Source organism: Ranitomeya imitator, chromosome 10 (genome assembly GCF_032444005.1).
Source record: "Ranitomeya imitator isolate aRanImi1 chromosome 10, aRanImi1.pri, whole genome shotgun sequence".
Taxonomy (NCBI): Eukaryota; Metazoa; Chordata; class Amphibia; order Anura; family Dendrobatidae; genus Ranitomeya; species Ranitomeya imitator.
Window position 1 is genome coordinate 142,510,434 of NC_091291.1, and position 20,320 is coordinate 142,530,753.

The 20,320-nt window shown below is 44.4% G+C and overlaps 1 protein-coding gene across 4 annotated transcripts in view; it reads left to right on the forward strand.

Moving 5' to 3' along the window:
• Nucleotides 1–20,320, forward strand: part of ROBO4 (roundabout guidance receptor 4) — a 96,038-nt gene that overhangs the window by 68,405 nt on the left and 7,313 nt on the right. For all 4 annotated transcript variants that reach the window (XM_069742366.1, XM_069742368.1, XM_069742370.1 and 1 more), the window contains exons 13-18: nt 136–275; nt 2,487–2,822; nt 5,773–5,874; nt 6,261–6,417; nt 9,648–9,845; nt 13,625–14,031. In XM_069742366.1, the coding sequence (XP_069598467.1) occupies nt 136–275; nt 2,487–2,822; nt 5,773–5,874; nt 6,261–6,417; nt 9,648–9,845; nt 13,625–14,031 (1,340 nt within the window). The remainder of the gene's footprint in view (nt 1–135; nt 276–2,486; nt 2,823–5,772; nt 5,875–6,260; nt 6,418–9,647; nt 9,846–13,624; nt 14,032–20,320) is intronic.

Genomic DNA, 20,320 nt, shown 5'->3' on the forward strand with positions numbered 1-20,320 from the left:
AGCAGGGGAAGCTTTGTGCGCACACTGAACAAGCAGGGAATGCTATGAGATTTTAGCTTATAAGCTGCAGAATACCAGATATTGTGCATGGGGGGCTGTTGTGACCCCAGATTCACATGATGCTCTTTCGCACAGAATGGACACGAGTGACTCGCCGTGGCTCTCGAACACCTGGAAATCGGCTTCATGTTCTAGGAACTACAGCAGTACGACCAGCATGAACAGTCAGTTACTGTGGATGGAGAACAAGGACGCCGCGGACTTCCATAAATCCAGTAGGTGAATGGGGAGGAGACCTGTGAGCTGCTCATCGGGGGCTGTACTGGGGGCCATACAGAACCTGAATATTATGGGGGCACATGCACAGGGTGATGCTGCTGTCAGCCGTGTCTGACAGCTCTTGGCTGCTGCTGGTGCCGACATCTCAGAAGCTTTTCTTAAGTTACGCAGATTTTCCTAATGTCAGATCCGGAAGCCTCTTCCAATTTATTCCACAGACGTGAAACTAATAATTTGTGCTTTTCAGTAATATCAGGATGATAATTCCCGAAGCTGACAGGGGGAGTATTGTGGAGTAATGCTGTATTAGAGTGCATGGATAGAAGTATTGAAATATTCTACACTTTCATCACACCGACTATTTGGTTGTGAAACCTGTTACATTGTCATCTGATATCAACTGTGAAGAATGCAGTATTCAAGTGTGACCACCAGAGGGCGAAATGTACACAGTAATGTTATTGATGTGGGGTATTTATATCATGTAATAATGGTTAGTTGTAAAGCTTCATACATTGCATTATACAATACATAGTAATAATCGGGGTACAGGATAATGACACTGACAATCGTGGTACAGGATAATGACACTGACTATGGTGAAACTGGGTGACACTGACACTTGGAGTACGGGGTGATGACGATGACACTCGCAGTAGAAGACAAGGACGCTGCCATTGGTGGAACAGGATAATGACACTGACTTTCATTCGGGGTGCAGGATAATGACACTGACACTCGGGGTACGGGATAATGACACTGACACTAGGGGTACAGGATAATGACGCTGACACTGGGGTACAGGATAATGACACTGACACTGGGGGTACAGGATAATAACACTGACACTCGGGGGTACAGGATAATAACACTGACACTAGGGGTACAGGATAATAACACTGACACTTGGGGTACAGGATAATGACGCTGACACTCGGGGTACAGAATAATGACACTGACACTGGGGGTACAGGATAATGACACTGACACTGGGGGTACAGGATAATGACACTGACACTCGGGGTACAGGATAATGACACTGACACTTGGGGTACAGGATAATGACACTGACACTTGGGGTACAGGATAATGACGCTGACACTTGGGGTACAGGATAATGACGCTGACACTCGGGGTACAGAATAATGACACTGACACTGGGGGTACAGGATAATGATGTGGACACTCGGGGTACAGGATAATGATGTGGACACTCGGGGTACAGGATAATGACGCTGACACTCGGGGTACGGGATAATGACACAAACACTCGGGGTACAGGATAATGACACTGACACTCGGGGTACAGGATAATGACACTGACACTCGGGGTACAGGATAATGACGCTGACACTCGATGTACAGGATAATGACACTGACACTTGGAGTACGGGGTGATGACGATGACACTCGCAGTAGAAGACAAGGACGCTGCCATTGGTGGAACAGGATAATGACACTGACTTTCGTTCGTGGTGCAGGATAATGACACTGACACTCGGGGTACGGGATAATGACACTGACGGTACAGGATAATAACACTGACACTCGGGGTACAGGATAATGACACTGACACTGGGGGTACAGGATAATGACGCTGACACTGGGGGTACAGGATAATAACACTGACACTTGGGGTACAGGATAATGACGCTGACACTCGGGGTACAGGATAATGACGCTGACACTCGGGGTACAGGATAATGACACTGACACTCGGGGTACAGGATAATGACGCTGACACTCGGGGTACGGGATAATGATGTGGACACTCGGGGTACAGGATAATGACGCTGACACTCGGGGTACGGGATAATGACACTGACACTCGGGGTACAGGATAATGACGCTGACACTCGGTGTACAGGATAATGACACTGACGCTCGGGGTACAGGATAATGACACTGATGCTCGGGGTACAGGATAATGATACTGATGCTCGGGGTACAAGTTAATGACACTGACCCTTGGAGTGTGAATTAATGATGCTGACATGTGAAGTACAGGATAATGACACCAACACTCGTATACGGGATAATTACGCTGAAACTTGGGGTACGGGATAGCGACGCTGACACTCTGGGTACAAGATAATGACGCTGACACTCGGGTACAGGATAATGACGCTGAAACTTGGGGTACGGGATAATGACGCTGACACTTGGGGAGCTGTGCAGATGTGTATAATTTCTGTCCTGTTTTGCAGACCTCTCATTTGAACGTAAGAGTGATGGCAGCCACAGTCAGATCATCCCGCTTGTTCCGGACAGCAGTATGTATGGAGCACTGTATGTGGATCTCCCAGGAAAGGACCTGACAACGTTCCAGTGCTCCTCTCCTGTTAGACCTCCCGGAATGGGAATTAGCTCTAAGTCGGGGATACCTCTAGGACTGTATGACCACAGCCTGTTCCCACACTGTCATGGCAGTGCCAACAGCCTCACACAGGGAGGAGCAAGAAGCAAGATATCTGGAAAACCTGTAGTTCTTGTACCACCAAATATGGCTCTAAAGGAGCCCAGGAGCCAATATCTTAAGAGGGGTGAATATAAATATATAATAGCTCACACAACATTAATGTTAATGATAAACTTACCTGGAGCAGCCAGTGCCAGGCAGCAGCTGCCAAGGCAAACAGGATCATGGGGTGCATTAAGAGAGGTCTGGATACACATGATGAGAGCATTATACTGCCTCTGTACAAATCCCTAGTTAGACCGCACATGGAGTACTGTGTCCAGTTTTGGGCACCGGTGCTCAGGAAGGATATAATGGAACTAGAGAGAGTACAAAGGAGGGCAACAAAATTAATAAAGGGGATGGGAGAACTACAATACCCAGATAGATTAGCGAAATTAGGATTATTTAGTCTAGAAAAAAGACGACTGAGGGGCGATCTAATAACCATGTATAAGTATATAAGGGGAAAATACAAATATCTCGCTGAGGATCTGTTTATACCAAGGAAGGTGACGGGCACAAGGGGGCATTCTTTGCGTCTGGAGGATAGAAGGTTTTTCCACCAACATAGAAGAGGATTCTTTACTGTTAGGGCAGTGGGAATCTGGAATTGCTTGCCTGAGGAGGTGGTGATGGCGAACTCAGTCGAGGGGTTCAAGAGAGGCCTGGATGTCTTCCTGGAGCAGAACAATATTGTATCATACAATTATTAGGTTCTGTAGAAGGACGTAGATCTGGGGATTTATTATGATGGAATATAGGCTGAACTGGATGGACAAATGTCTTTTTTCGGCCTTACTAACTATGTTACTATGTTACAACAAGAGGCTGGGTGTACTATAGAGAGGAGGTGTAATGTAGAGAGGAGGAGGCGGCGCTATACTATACTGTAGAGAGGAAGAGGAGGCACTATACTGTACTGTAGAGAGGAGGCGGCACTATACTGTGCTGTATAGAGGAGGAGGAGGCGCTATACTGTACTGTAGAGAGGAGGAGGTGGCGCTGTACTGTACTGTAGAGAGGAGTAGGCAGCGCTGGCACTATACTGTACTGTAGAGAGGAGGAGGAGGCATTATACTGTACAGTAGAGAGGAGGTGCTATACTGTACTGTAGAGAGGAGGAGGAGGCGCTGTACTGTACTGTAGAGAGGAGTAGGCAGCGCTGGCACTATACTGTACTGTAGAGAGGAGGAGGAGGCACTATACTGTAGAGGGGAGTAGGCAGCGCTGGCACTATACTGTACTGTAGAGAGGAGGAGGCGGCACTATACTGTAGATGGGAGTAGGCAGCACTGGCACTATACTGTTCTGTAGAGAAGAGGAGGAAGCACTATACTGTAGAGGGGAGTAGGCAGCGCTGGCACAATACTGTACTGTAGAGAGGAGGAGGAGGTGCTGTACTGTAGAGGAGTAGGCAACGCTGGCACTATACTGTACTGTAGAGAGGAGGAGGAGGCCCTATACTGTAGAGGGGAGTAGGCAGCGCTGGCACTATACTGTACTGTAGAGAGGAGGAGGAGGAGGCACTGTACTGTAGAGGGGAGGAGGAGGCGCTATACTGTACTGTAGAGAGGAGTAGAAGGCACTGTACTGTAGAGGGGAGTAGGCAGCACTGGCCCTATACTGTACTGTAGAGAGGAGGTAGAGGCACTATACTGTAGAGAGGAGGAGGCGCTATACTGTACTGGAGAGAGGAGGAGGAGGCACTGTACTGTACTGTAGAGAGGAGTAGGCAGCGCTGGCACTATACTGTACTGTAGAGAGGAGGAGGAGGAGGCACTGTATTGTAGAGGAGGATGAGGCACTAGACTGTAGAGAGGAGGAGGCGCTATACTGTACTGTAGAGAGGAGGAGGAAGCACTATACTGTACTGTAGAGAGGAGTAGGCAGCGCTGGCACTATACTGTACTGTAGAGAGGAGGAGGAGGCACTATACTGTACTGTAGAGAGGAGGAGGAGGCGCTGTACTGTAGAGAGGAGGAGGCACTGTACTATACTGTAGAAAGGAGTAGGCAGTGCTGGCACTATACTGTACTGTAGAGAGGAGGAGGAGGCGCTATACTGTACTGTAGAGAGGAGGAGGAGGCACTATACTGTAGAGAGGAGGAGGCAGTGCTGGCACTATAATGTACTGTAGAGAGGAGGAGGAGGCACTATACTGTACTGTAGAGAGGAGGACGAGGCACTGTACTGTAGAGAGGAGGAGGCAGCGCTGGCACTACTGTGGAGAGGAGGAGGAGGCACTGTACTGTAGAGGCAGAGGCGCTATACTGTACTGTAGAGAGGAGAAGGAGGCACTGTACTGTACTGTAGAGAGGAGGAGGCAGCGCTGGCACTATACTGTACTGTAGAGAGGAGGAGGCGGCGCTATTCTGTACTGTAGAGGGGAGTAGGCAGCGCTGGTACTATACTGTACTGTAGAGAGGAGGAGGAGGCACTATAATGTACTGTAGAGAGGAGGAGGAGGCACTATACTGTATTGTAGAGAGGAGGAGGAGGCGCTGTACTGTAGAGAGGAGGAGGCACTGCTGGCACTATACTGTACTGTAGAGAGGAGGAGGAGGCGCTATAATGTACTGTAGAGAGGAGGAGGAGGCACTATAATGTACTGTAGAGAGGAGGAGGCACTATAATGTACTGTAGAGAGGAGGAGGAGGCGCTATACTGTAGAGAGGAGGAGGCACTATACTGTACTGTAGAGAGGAGGAGGCACTATACTGTACTGTAGAGAGGAGGAGGCACTATGCTGTACTGTAGAGAGGAGTTGGAGGAACTATACTGTAGAGAGGAGGAGGTGGCACTATACTGTACTGTAGAGAGGAGGAGGAGGCGCTATACTGTACTGTAGAGAGGAGTAGGAGGCACTATACTGTAGAGAGGAGGAGGCAGCGCTGGCACTATACTGTACTGGAGGGAATATTAGGATTATGTTCCCACAGGTCCACACTCCGGGTTGTTGTGATTTGCACCTGGATATTTCCAGTGTTCTTTGTTAGTGAGATAATGAGCCGTCTTTTCTCTTGCGCCCGCAGAGCTGCATCATGTGAACAGCGCCCCACTGTCTCCCTGTTGTGAGTCAGACTGCTGCAGCGCTCCCAGCGTGAAGAGTGTAGACGGGAACGCAGCAGGAAAAGGTGAGTAACCGGCCGCAGCAGAGTCTGAGCTGCATCACATAGAGATACACAGCGGTAGAACAGGGGTCTGGGAAGACCCTCATTGTCCAAATCTCTGATTGCAGCTCATAAATGGGAGCATTAAAAGGAACGTGCCGTGTCTGACCTGCAGGCGGGAACATAGACAGCCGGAGGAGCTGATAGGTTGATGGACATTATTGTTAAAAAAGTTTCAATTAAACTTGTATTTTATTCCTTCAAATTCCTGATGTTTGTCCTCGAGTCCGGTAGGCGGGGGGCTACTCAGTGATCGACATGTTGGGACCCTGAGTCCTGGAATATGTGGACTCTGCAACGGCCAACAACTCTCATAGGATAGAACTGATGAGCATTTCTCTCCTCTGCAGGTTATGCAAAAGTAATGAAGACGTTCAGCTCCCCGAAGATCCTCCACTACAGCACGTCCCTGAAAGTGCTGGACCTCCTGCCTTATGGCAGCCCCCTGCCGCCACCACCGGCTCCTCCTCCGCTAGAGGGAGAACCCAGCGGCCGCCTGGAGAAACCGTAAGAAACATCTTATAAAGGTCCTGCCAGTCCCATGTGCTGACAGCAGGCAGAGATCATAAATGTGGAAGGTCTTATATATATGCGTGCGGTTATACTGAGCGCTGCGTGCGGTTATGCTGAGCGCTGCGTGCGGTTATACTGAGAGATGCGTGCAGTTATATGGAGCGCTGCGTGCAGTTATACTGAGCGCTGCGTGCGGTTACACTGAGCTGCGTGCGGTTACACTGAGCGCTGCGTGCGATTATACTGAGCCCTGCGTGCGGTTACACTGAGCTGCGTGCGGTTACACTGAGTGCTGCGTGCAGTTATACGGAGCGCTGCGTGCGGTTATACTGAGCGCTGCGTGCGGTTACACTGAGCTGCGTGCGGTTACACTGAGTGCTGCGTGCAGTTATACGGAGCGCTGCATACGGTTATACTGAGCGCTGCGTGCGGTTATACTGAGCGCTGCGTGCGGTTATACTGAGCGCTGCGTGCGGTTATACTGAGAGATGCGTGCGGTTATACTGAGAGATGCGTGCGGTTATACGGAGCGCTGCGTGCGGTTATACTGAGCGCTGCGTGCGGTTATACTGAGCGCTGCGTGCAGTTATACTGAGAGATGCGTGCGGTTATACTGAGATGCGTGCGGTTATACGGAGCGCTGCGTGCGGTTATACTGAGCGCTGCGTGCGGTTACACTGAGCGCTGCGTGCGGTTACACTGAGCGCTGCGTGCGGTTATGCTGAGTGCTGCGTGCGGTTATACTGAGAGATGCGTGCAGTTATATGGAGCGCTGCGTGCAGTTATACTGAGCGCTGCGTGCGGTTACACTGAGCTGCGTGCAGTTATACTGAGCGCTGCATACGGTTATACTGAGCGCTGCATGCGGTTACACTGAGCTGTGTGTGGTTATACTGAGCGCTGCGTGCGGTTATACTGAGCGCTGCGTGCGGTTATACTGAGAGATGCGTGCGGTTATACTGAGAGATGCGTGCGGTTATACGGAGCGCTGCGTGCGGTTATACGGAGCGCTGCGTGCGGTTATACTGAGAGATGCGTGCGGTTATACTGAGAGATGCGTGCGGTTATACTGAGAGATGCGTGCGGTTACACTGAGCTGCGTGCAGTTATACTGAGCGCTGCATACGGTTATACTGAGCGCTGCATGCGGTTACACTGAGCTGTGTGCGGTTATACTGAGCGCTGCGTGCGGTTATAGTGAGCGCTGCGTGCGGTTATACTGAGCGCTGCATGCGGTTATGCTGAGAGATGCGTGCGGCTATACTGAGAGATGCGTGCGGTTATACTGAGAGATGCGTGCGGTTATACTGAGAGATGCGTGCGGTTATACTGAGAGATGCGTGCGGTTACACTGAGCTGCGTGCAGTTATACTGAGCGCTGCATACGGTTATACTGAGCGCTGCATGCGGTTACACTGAGCTGTGTGCGGTTATACTGAGCGCTGCGTGCGGTTATACTGAGCGCTGCGTGCGGTTATACTGAGCGCTGCGTGCGGTTATACTGAGCGCTGCGTGCGGTTATACTGAGAGATGCGTGCGGTTATACGGAGCGCTGCGTGCGGTTATACTGAGAGATGCGTGCGGTTATACTGAGAGATGCGTGCGGTTATACTGAGAGATGCGTGCGGTTACACTGAGCTGCGTGCAGTTATACTGAGCGCTGCATACGGTTATACTGAGCGCTGCATGCGGTTACACTGAGCTGTGTGCGGTTATACTGAGCGCTGCGTGCGGTTATAGTGAGCGCTGCGTGCGGTTATACTGAGCGCTGCATGCGGTTATGCTGAGAGATGCGTGCGGTTATACTGAGAGATGCGTGCGGTTATACTGAGAGATGCGTGCGGTTATACTGAGAGATGCGTGCGGTTATACTGAGAGATGCGTGCGGTTACACTGAGCTGCGTGCAGTTATACTGAGCGCTGCATACGGTTATACTGAGCGCTGCATGCGGTTACACTGAGCTGTGTGCGGTTATACTGAGCGCTGCGTGCGGTTATACTGAGCGCTGCGTGCGGTTATACTGAGCGCTGCATGCGGTTATGCTGAGCGCTGCGTGCGGTTATACTGAGATGCGTGCAGTTATACGGAGCGCTGGGTGCGGTTACACTGAGCTGCGTGCGGTTACACTGAGCGCTGCGTGCAGATATGCTGAGCGCTGTGTGCGGTTATACGAGCGCTGCGTGCGGTTATACTGAGCGCTGCGTGCGGTTATACGAGCGCTGCGTGCGGGCATGCTGAGCGCTGCGTACGGTTATGCTGAGCGTTGTGAGCGGTTATACTGAGCGCTGCGTGCGGTTATACGAGCGCTGCGTGCGGGCATGCTGAGCGCTGCGTGCGGTTATGCTGAGCGCTGCGTGCGGTTATACGGGTGCTGCGTGCGGTTATACTGAGACCTGCGTGCGGTTATACTGAGCGCTGTGTGCGGTTATGCTGACCGCTGTGTGCGGTTACACTGAGCGCTGCGTGCGGTTATACTGAGCGCTGCGTGCGGTTATACTGAGCGCTGTGTGCGGTTATGCTGACCGCTGCGTGTGGTTACACTGAGTGCTGCATGCGGTTATACGGAGCGCTGCGTGCGGTTATACAGCAGAAAAGTGAGTGCAGCTCTGGAGTATAATACAGGATGTAAGTCAGGATCAGTAATGTAATGTATGTACACAGTGACTGCACCAGCAGAATAGTGAGTGCAGCTCTGGAGTATAATACAGGATGTAAGTCAGGATCAGTAATGTAATGTATGTACACAGTGACTGCACGAGCAGAATAGTGAGTGCAGCTCTGGAGTATAATACAGGAGGTAACTCAGGATCAGTAATGTAATGTATGTACACAGTGACTGCACCAGCAGAAAAGTGAGTGCAGCTCTGGAGTATAATACAGGATGTAACTCAGGATCAGTAATGTAATGTATGTACACAGTGACTGCACCAGCAGAATAGTGAGTGCAGCTCTGGAGTATAATACAGGATGTAACTCAGGATCAGTAATGTAATGTATGTACACAGTGACTGCACCAGCAGAAAGGTGAGTGCAGCTCTGGAGTATAATACAGGATGTAACTCAGGATCAGTAATGTAATGTATGTACACAGTGACTGCACCAGCAGAATAGTGAGTGCAGCTCTGGAGTATAATACAGGATGTAACTCGGGGTCAGTGACGTATAAGTAGTGTACTGTATCCTTCATAATGTTCCATTTGCTTCATTTTTTCTTGTTTTTCAGAGTCCCCATCTTGGCTACTGAAGCTCGTCTGGATAATAGTCACAAACAGAATCCATTTTGTAAGAAGTCGTCTCCTCCGGAGTCGCTGCTCTTCAGACACACGTCCTCAGTCTCGCTGTCCGTACATGATGACACTGTGCTGACTCCGGATGACGTGGCTCATTACCTGGAGTTTAATGAACATGGAGACCGCACCAGGTGAGTCGATAACAGTGAGTTTTCTATGAAGTCATATAAATGCATTATGCTTGCTCTGGGGTTACCATGGTAGCCGTAAGACTTCCTGCTTTCTGTCATGTGACCACTACTCATTAGAAGAGTAGAAGTCATAGGACAGAGTCTGTGCACTGAGGCGTTCAGTCTGTAGATGCCAATATTGAGACTTGTGTAAATTTCGAACTGTTGGGACACTACTACTCCCAGCATGGCCTTCCGTTTTAGTTAGGATTTTGTCTCATAGTAGTTGGCAATATTTTGCAGCGCCATAAAACAAGGCTGATAGATTATGGATCAGGAGAAATGTCTTCCCAGAGATGGCAAGAGTTAATTTATCATGCCGTACGTGATGGCGGAGATGATTGCTCCTCACAATTAGCAGCGCTGGCTCGGCACTTTTTCTCCATCCTCCAATGGCCGGACTAACGTCTGGCTGCAGAATTTACTGGAAAAGTATTGATCACAGAAGGTTTTATGGAAGGATTGCAGAGTGGGCACATTGAGAAGCGGTTCATCCTGGCGTCGCTCGCCAAGTTACGGCATAATTCACCAAGTTATGAAATGCTGCAAATTCCCCGAGTCCTGTGCGCTGCTGTGTGCACCATACGGGGAGTATCGGTAATGGAACCATATTATCTGCAGGGTCCTAGACCCTTGTGTTGTAAGGTTTACCCTCCCCCCCCATCTTTTGTTAGAACTAGATTATATTGGTAGTTACTGATCACCTCGTATTGGTAGTTACTGATCCCCCATATTGGTAGTTACTGATCGCCCCGTATTGGTAGTTACTGATCGCCCCGTATTGGTAGTTACTGATCGCCCCGTATTGGTAGTTACTGATCGCCCCGTATTGGTAGTTACTGATCACCCTGTATTGGTAGTTACTGATCCCCCATATTGGTAGTTACTGATCGCCCCGTATTGGTAGTTACTGATCGCCCCGTATTGGTAGTTACTGATCGCCCCGTATTGGTAGTTACTGATCACCCTGTATTGGTAGTTACTGATCCCCCATATTGGTAGTTACTGATCGCCCCGTATTGGTAGTTACTGATCGCCCCGTATTGGTAGTCACTGATCGCCCCGTATTGGTAGTTACTGATCGCCCCGTATTGGTAGTTACTGATCGCCCCGTATTGGTAGTTACTGATCGCCCCGTATTGGTAGTTACTGATCGCCTCGTATTGGTAGTTACTGATCAACCTGTATTGGTAGTTACTGATCACCTCCTATTGGTAGTTACTGATCACCTCTTATTGGTAGTTACTGATCACCCGGTATTGGTAGTTACTGATCACCCCGTATTGGTAGTTACTGATCACCTCGAATTGGTAGTTACTGATCGCCCCGTATTGGTAGTTACTGATCACCCTATATTGGTAGTTACTGATCGCCCCGTATTGGTAGTTACTGATCGCCACCATTGGTAGTTACTGATCGCCCCGTATTGGTAGTTACTGATCACCCCATATTGGTAGTTACTGATCGCCCCGTTTTGGTAGTTACTGATCGCCCCGTATTGGTAGTTACTGATCACCTCGTATTGGTAGTTAATGATCTCCTCGTATTGGTAGTTACTGATCTTCTCGTATTGGTAGTTACTGATCGCCCCGTATTGGTAGTTACTGATCACCTCGTATTGGTAGTTAATAATCTCCTCGTATTGGTAGTTACTGATCTTCTCGTATTGGTAGTTACTAATCGCCCCATATTGGTAGTTACTGATCGCCCTGTATTGGTAGTTACTGATCTTCTCGTATTGGTAGTTACTAATCGCCCCGTATTGGTAGTTACTGATCGCCCTGTTTTGGTAGTTACTGATCGCCCCGTATTGGTAGTTATTGATCACCCCTTATTGGTAGTTATTGGGGCGATTGATCGCCCTATATTGGTAGCCGAGACCCTGTTACTTTTGGCAGATGTTGGACCTGCATTATTCAGAATTTAATGAGAAACCTCGGAACCAGACTAAAAGCTGCATCCGTTTTATTAATGTTGCGTGTTATAACCCAATATATTCTATATGATACATGAGAAGGTGGGCAGCATCCCCCGACGTTCCATGCACCATAGCATTTCTTTTTATGGGAGGGGCTTATAGCTCTGTTCATCCAGCTCTTTCTGATTCATAAATAATTTACCAGAAAAGACTGACACAAAGATCAGGGATGTTAGCTAGGTGTAGTAGTTCTGGAGGGGAAAATCCTGACAGTCAATCACAAGGAGTCACTTGCCTTGTGTTTAGTCTCCGCAGACGACCTCTCTCTGTACCTCTTCACATTTACTTCAGTTGACAAATGGTTAATGCAGTCCTTTTTACTTATCACGTCTCTGGCTTTTGTCTGTCTATCTGATGAGATTAATTAGACCGGACATATTGATTAATGCCTGAGAGTTTTATCACATAGTATCACGGTGGCATCAGATTAACTCTTCCTGTGCCACGCAGCATTGGAAAGGGGACACAGTGTCCTTAGTTCTGTCAGACACTGTCTCTGTGCCGTTGGCAATGCTGTAGGTGCCAGGGTAAAATAAGTACTCCCCTAAAGTGCATTGGTGAGAGATGGGCACCAGGGATAGACCTTGACTATGAGGCAGGTGGCGCCCCCTATAGATAGGGGGTGAATAATCAAACGAAAGGAGCCAGCACTTCCAATTCAATACTAAACCTACATGTAAGCAGAAGTTATTAACACAAATATTTAAGAAAAAAATGTTAAACTTTATTTAGAAAACTTCGTTGTTTAAAAACAAATAAAAATGGGGAAAATAAATGCAGACACTGCACCTGCAGGATATGTTACCGCTCAGATATACTGTTTCCTCATACCAAAAAATTGTTTCATGTATATTGCGACGCCTATGGGTTGAGAACAGCAACATATGTAATAAATCAATATTTAAACCAATTTTTCCAATTTCACAAATATCCCCACATATTGGTATTTAGCCCATGTGTAACCAATTCACAAAAAGTCTATAACTAGTCAAACGCTATTACATTAACTTCATATCAAGCAATTAATTCATCTGGTCAAAAAAACCTAGAGCACAAAAGTGCAGCACCAAAGTGCATAGTGCCGATATAGAGTCTCAAGCATTGGACATAATATACAGATCAAATGTTGTGATACGGAATATGTAAACACTGGACCGAATGTGGAGATTCAACACAGTTAAACAAGTAAAAAGAGTGGAGTCATAACCTGCAGATGAAGTCCGGGCCCCGACGCGCGTTTCCCTTTTAAGCTTCTTCCTGGGCCGTAATAGCTTTTGGTTAGTTATAGACTTTTGTGAATTGGTTACACATGAGCTAAATACCATTATGTGGGGATATTTGTGAAATTGGAAAGATTGGTTTAATTACGGATTTATTACATATGTTGCTGTTCTCAACCCATAGGCATCGCAATAGACATGAAACCATTTTTTGTTATGAAAAAACAGTATATCTATGAGTGGTAACGTGCTGCAGGTGTAGTGTCTGTATTTATTTTCCCCTTTTTTATTTGTTTTTAAACAATGAATTTTTCTAAATAAAGTTGAACATTTTTTCTTAAATATTTCTGGCAATAACTTCTGCTTACATGTAGGTTTAGTATGTGTGATAAAGATTTCTATACAGAAAAGGTCACAAGAAGCTGCATCTACTATACAAGAGACTGCCTCTCCATGCTGCACAGTCTTGTTTTAGATCTACTGTTACTTTTGGCTTGTGGTTCAGTTACTGCAATAATTTGGGCCATTTCTGTTCACCTTAGACATCCTTCTGAGAGCAACTCCGTGCTCCCGGGGCCGTTCTCCACGGCCACCAACACCTACGGCTACATCTGCAGCCCCTCAGAACTGGCAGAAGTGGACGCCGCCGATGAAGACGACGACCTGGACCTGGGAGAGCTCAGCTCCTTAAAGTCCTACAGAAAGTATTGTGAGACGCCGACGTCCAGCATCAGTGACTATGAGGGCTCCATGGCGGGGTCTCTAGTCAATGGTTGGGGGTCCGTATCGGAGGATAACTTCACTAGCGCCCGCTGCAGCATGGTCAGCTCTTCAGACGGATCCTTCCTTATGGATGCCAGCTTTGCCAAAGCCCTGGCTGTGGCAGTGGACAACTTTTGCCTTGGCATAACCCAGCCTGAGCCTGTAGGCTCAGACCGAATCTCCACTGGTGAGTATAGTCCTATAGCAGGCAATTGCTTGTATGGCAACTTCATAATATGCTTCCATAAGTAACTATGTAGGCAAGAACTGTGGCAGAGTCTGCATGATCTGTGCCTATGACAACACTTCCTGTCTGTGCCCTGGCCTTGTAATGGATTGTCATAGGAATAATTCGTGGAACAGATCATCCACATCCTAACTGGCCTGGATCAGTCAAACCTTAATGAGCTGCATGCGCAGCTTGTCCCAATGACGAGGCTGAACAATGGCGGCGCTCGGACAGGAAGTGTTGTCATGAGTGCAATAGTACAACTCCAGGCTTCATGTTTAGAGTTTTTACTCTTCTCATCCGTTTTGCTTCCTTTCCTGCATAGCAAAATTGCCAGCGTCATCCTGCTGGACGTCCCGGGCACTGGAGGGGACATTGATTTTCCTGCAGCCGCCAGGCATAGTTATCGGATCGCCCCAGTTCATCCAGTCAGGATTCTGATAATAGACGTATAGGAGGGAATTGCTGTACATGTAGTCCCCAAATATATCACTGCAGGGGTCCTTAAAGTAGAACCACCACTAATGTGCACGTACGTGATGTATCCTGCACTGCAGGCCGGCGTGTGGCTGTGCGTATTCCCGGCATCACCTTTCCATTAATTATCTATTACCTTCCCGCTCCTCTGCTACATCACTGATGCATTGTTTCGCTGATCGCGGTTTCCATAGTAACCGTCCTGTGTACAATGTATCAGCTGATAATTGACAGCTTCCAGCTTCCAACCACCAAACCAGCGAGAGGGTCCTGTCCTCCCAGGGCTCATTACTCCTTACTATTTATTAGCAAGGTATTGAATCTACTTTTTTTTAACTCTTGTGATCCGTTTTTCCTTCCACGTTTCATTGCGGATAGGGCAGGACTCCATGGTCTTTACAGAAAGAGAAGTATTCACTCCATTAAGCCTCCTGGGAAATTGGGGGGCATTCAGCGCTTTCACGGGAGATGACCTGTGCACGGTCCCTTAGGTGGGGAATGGACGAGCGGAGCTGAGCCCATTCCTGACACGTATTTTCCTGACAGGGTTAAATAAGGTCACGCAATGAGATCTTGCCGCCATCTGTTCCCGTATGGTGTGTTTACACCGCCGCGTCCTTCCATCGCCTCGCAATATATCCCAATCATCATCATTACTATTATTCATTGCTGCAGCATCAGGCGGCGCCCATGGGTGACCTTCGTGAGGCCTTATAACAGCGGACAACGTGGTGGCATCTTACTGCCAAATCTGCATATGCAAAGAACGGAGACCATAGATGAGAGAAGAAGCTTCACTTCCCTTTTTGGAGCATTTCCCCTGTAATTACATGGAAACTCCAGTCCCTTATATCATCTTAGTATCCATCAAAACCGTTCCCTGCAACCCTTGGCTCTCCAGGACATGCTGGGAGTTGTAGTTTGCATCAGCTGGATAACCACTAGTGGTGGATTCTAGAGCAAGCGTCATAAATCCTCGCCTTAAAAATGATGTTTAGTGTCGCACTCTCCATAGCCGCGCTCAAATCACCAGTCGGCACTGGGGTTATACATGGGCTTAATGGGGCAGAGCTGACAATCTGCACATCACAATTCCTGGAGGCCATAAAGCGAAGCCCCAGCACAGTAAATCCTTATATTCCGGAACAAATCCTCTTTACTCCAGGGTCCGTTAGTCACTTGGATTTACCCATGCCTTTTGGCAGCTGGAGAGTTAATTTCACATTTTGACAAACAACTTATTTATGTTCTGAGTGAATTCCTGAATTATCAGATAAAATCTGATTATTTTAAGCGGCTTTTCTGGAACATCTGTCTGTCACGCCGCGCAAAGCAAAGTGAGATTCAATGACGGCCAAGGTCAAGGAAGATTAGTATCCAGCCACGAGTGAGGGAACCCGGCGATCACAGATCAGAGCATTTCTAGCAACAGGATGGTTCAGTATATAATGTACAATGTAATGAAATGTGCGCAGGAAAGAGGGGGACACGACTGCTGCAGAATTATTACTGAGTCACATTGTAAAGACGTGCCATGAAGTATGGTTCATTATCTAATGTTTTCTTACTAAGAGGAAATTGTTTGCTAATGTACAAGAATATAACTGCTATAATACTGCTCCTATGTACAAGAATATAACTACTATAATACTGCTCCTATGTACAAGAATATAACTACTATAATACTGTCCATATATACAAGAATATGACTACTATAATACTGCCCCTATGTACAAGAATATAACTACTATAATACTGTCCCTATATACAAGAATATGACTACTATAATACTGCCCCTATGTACAAGAATATAACTACTATAATACTGCCCCTATCTCCAAGAATATAACTGCTATAATACTGCTCCTATGTAAAAGAATATAACTACTATAATACTGCTCCTATATACAAGAATATAACTACTATAATACTGCTCCTATATGCAAGAATATAGCTACTATAATACTGCCCCTATGTACAAGAATATAACTACTATAATACTGCTCCTATGTACAAGAATATAACTACTATAAAATACTGCTCCTATGTACAAGAATATAAGTACTATAATACTGCCCCTATGTACAAGAATATAACTACTATAATACTGCTCCTATGTACAAGAATATAACTACTATAAAATACTGCTCCTATGTACAAGAATATAACTACTATAATACTGTCCCTATATACAAGAATATGACTACTATAATACTGCCCCTATGTACAAGAATATAACTACTATAATACTGTCCCTATATACAAGAATATGACTACTAGAATACTGCCCCTATGTACAAGAATATAACTACTATAATACTGCCCCTATCTCCAAGAATATAACTGCTATAATACTGCTCCTATGTAAAAGAATATAACAACTATAATACTGCTCCTATATACAAGAATATAACTACTATAATACTGCTCCTATATGCAAGAATATAGCTACTATAATACTGCTCCTATGTACAAGAATATAACTACTATAATACTGCTCCTATGTACAAGAATATAACTACTATAATACTGCCCCTATGTACAAGAATATAACTACTATAATACTGCCCCCTATGTACAAGAATATAACTAATATAATACTGCCCCTATGTACAAGAATATAACTACTATAATACTGCCCCTATGTACAAGAATATAACTACTATAATACTGCCCCTATGTACAAGAATATAACTACTATAATACTGCTCCTATGTACAAGAATATAGCTACTATAATACTGCCCCTATGTACAAGAATATAACTACTATAATACTGCCCCCTATGTACAAGAATATAACCACTATAATACTGCTCCTATATACAAGAATATAGCTACTATAATACTGCTCCTATGTACAAGAATATAACTACTATAATACTGTCCCTATGTACAAGAATATAACTACTATAATACTGCTCCTATGTACAAGAATATAACTACTATAATACTGCCCCTATGTACAAGAATATAACTACTATAATACTGCTCCTATATGCAAGAATATAGCTACTATAATACTGCCCCTATGTACAAGAATATAACTACTATAATACTGCTCCTATGTACAAGAATATAACCACTATAATACTGCTCCTATATACAAGAATATAGCTACTATAATACTGCTCCTATGTACAAGAATATAACTACTATAATACTGTCCCTATGTACAAGAATATAACTACTATAATACTGCTCCTATATACAAGAATATAACTACTATAATACTGCTCCTATATGCAAGAATATAGCTACTATAATACTGCCCCTATGTACAAGAATATAACTACTATAATACTGCTCCTATGTACAAGAATATAACTACTATAAAATACTGCTCCTATGTACAAGAATATAAGTACTATAATACTGCCCCTATGTACAAGAATATAACTACTATAATACTGCTCCTATGTACAAGAATATAACTACTATAAAATACTGCTCCTATGTACAAGAATATAACTACTATAATACTGTCCCTATATACAAGAATATGACTACTATAATACTGCCCCTATGTACAAGAATATAACTACTATAATACTGTCCCTATATACAAGAATATGACTACTAGAATACTGCCCCTATGTACAAGAATATAACTACTATAATACTGCCCCTATCTCCAAGAATATAACTGCTATAATACTGCTCCTATGTAAAAGAATATAACAACTATAATACTGCTCCTATATACAAGAATATAACTACTATAATACTGCTCCTATATGCAAGAATATAGCTACTATAATACTGCCCCTATGTACAAGAATATAACTACTATAATACTGCTCCTATGTACAAGAATATAACTACTATAATACTGCCCCTATGTACAAGAATATAACTACTATAATACTGCCCCTATGTACAAGAATATAACTACTATAATACTGCCCCTATGTACAAGAATATAACTACTATAATACTGCCCCTATGTACAAGAATATAACCACTATAATACTGCTCCTATATACAAGAATATAGCTACTATAATACTGCTCCTATGTACAAGAATATAACTACTATAATACTGTCCCTATGTACAAGAATATAACTACTATAATACTGCTCCTATGTACAAGAATATAACTACTATAATACTGCCCCTATGTACAAGAATATAACTACTATAATACTGCTCCTATGTACAAGAATATAACCACTATAATACTGCTCCTATATACAAGAATATAGCTACTATAATACTGCTCCTATGTACAAGAATATAACTGCTATAATACTGTCCTTATGTACAAGAATATAACTACTATAATACTGCCCCTATGTACAAGAATATAACTACTGTAATACTACTCCTATGTACAAGAATATAACTACTATAATACTGCCCCTATGTACAAGAATATAACTACTATAATACTGCTCCTATGTACAAGAACATAACTACTATAATACTGCTCCTATGTACAAGTATATTTCTACTATAATACTGCCCCTATGTACAAGAATATAACTACTATAATACTGCCCCTATGTACAAGAATATAACTACTGTAATACTGCTCCTATGTACAAGAATATAACTACTATAGTACTGCTCCCTATGTACAAGAATATAACTACTATAATACTGCCCCTATGTACAGGAATATTACTATAATACTGCTCCTATGTACAAGAATATAACTACTGTAATACTGCTCCTATGTACAAGAATATAACTACTATAATACTGCTCCTATGTACAAGAATATAACTACTGTAATACTGCTCCTATGTACAAGAATATAACTACTGTAATACTGCCCCTATGTACAAGAATATAACTACTATAATACTGCCCCTATGTACAAGAATATAACTACTGTAATACTGCTCCTATGTACAAGAATATAACTACTATAGTACTGCTCCCTATGTACAAGAATATAACTACTATAATACTGCCCCTATGTACAGGAATATTACTATAATACTGCTCCTATGTACAAGAATATAACTACTGTAATACTGCTCCTATGTACAAGAATATAACTACTATATTACTGCTCCCTATGTACAAGAATATAACTACTATAATACTGCCCCTATGTACAGGAATATTACTATAATACTGCTCCTATGTACAAGAATATAACTACTGTAATACTGCTCCTATGTACAAGAATATAACTACTATAATACTGCCCCTATGTACAAGAATATAACTACTATAATACTGCTCCTATGTACAAGAATATAACTACTATAATACTGCTCCTATGTACAAGTATATTTCTACTATAATACTGCCCCTATGTACAAGAATATAACTACTATAATACTGCCCCTATGTACAAGAATATAACTACTGTAATACTGCTCCTATGTACAAGAATATAACTACTATAGTACTGCTCCCTATGTACAAGAATATAACTACTATAATACTGCCCCTATGTACAGGAATATTACTATAATACTGCTCCTATGTACAAGAATATAACTACTGTAATACTGCTCCTATGTACAAGAATATAACTACTATAATACTGCTCCTATGTACAAGAATATAACTACTGTAATACTGCTCCTATGTACAAGAATATAACTACTGTAATACTGCCCCTATGTACAAGAATATAACTACTATAATACTGCCCCTATGTACAAGAATATAACTACTGTAATACTGCTCCTATGTACAAGAATATAACTACTATAGTACGGCCCCTATGTACAAGAATATAACTACTATAATACTGCTCCTATGTACAAGAATATAACTACTATAGTACTGCTCCCTATGTACAAGAATAT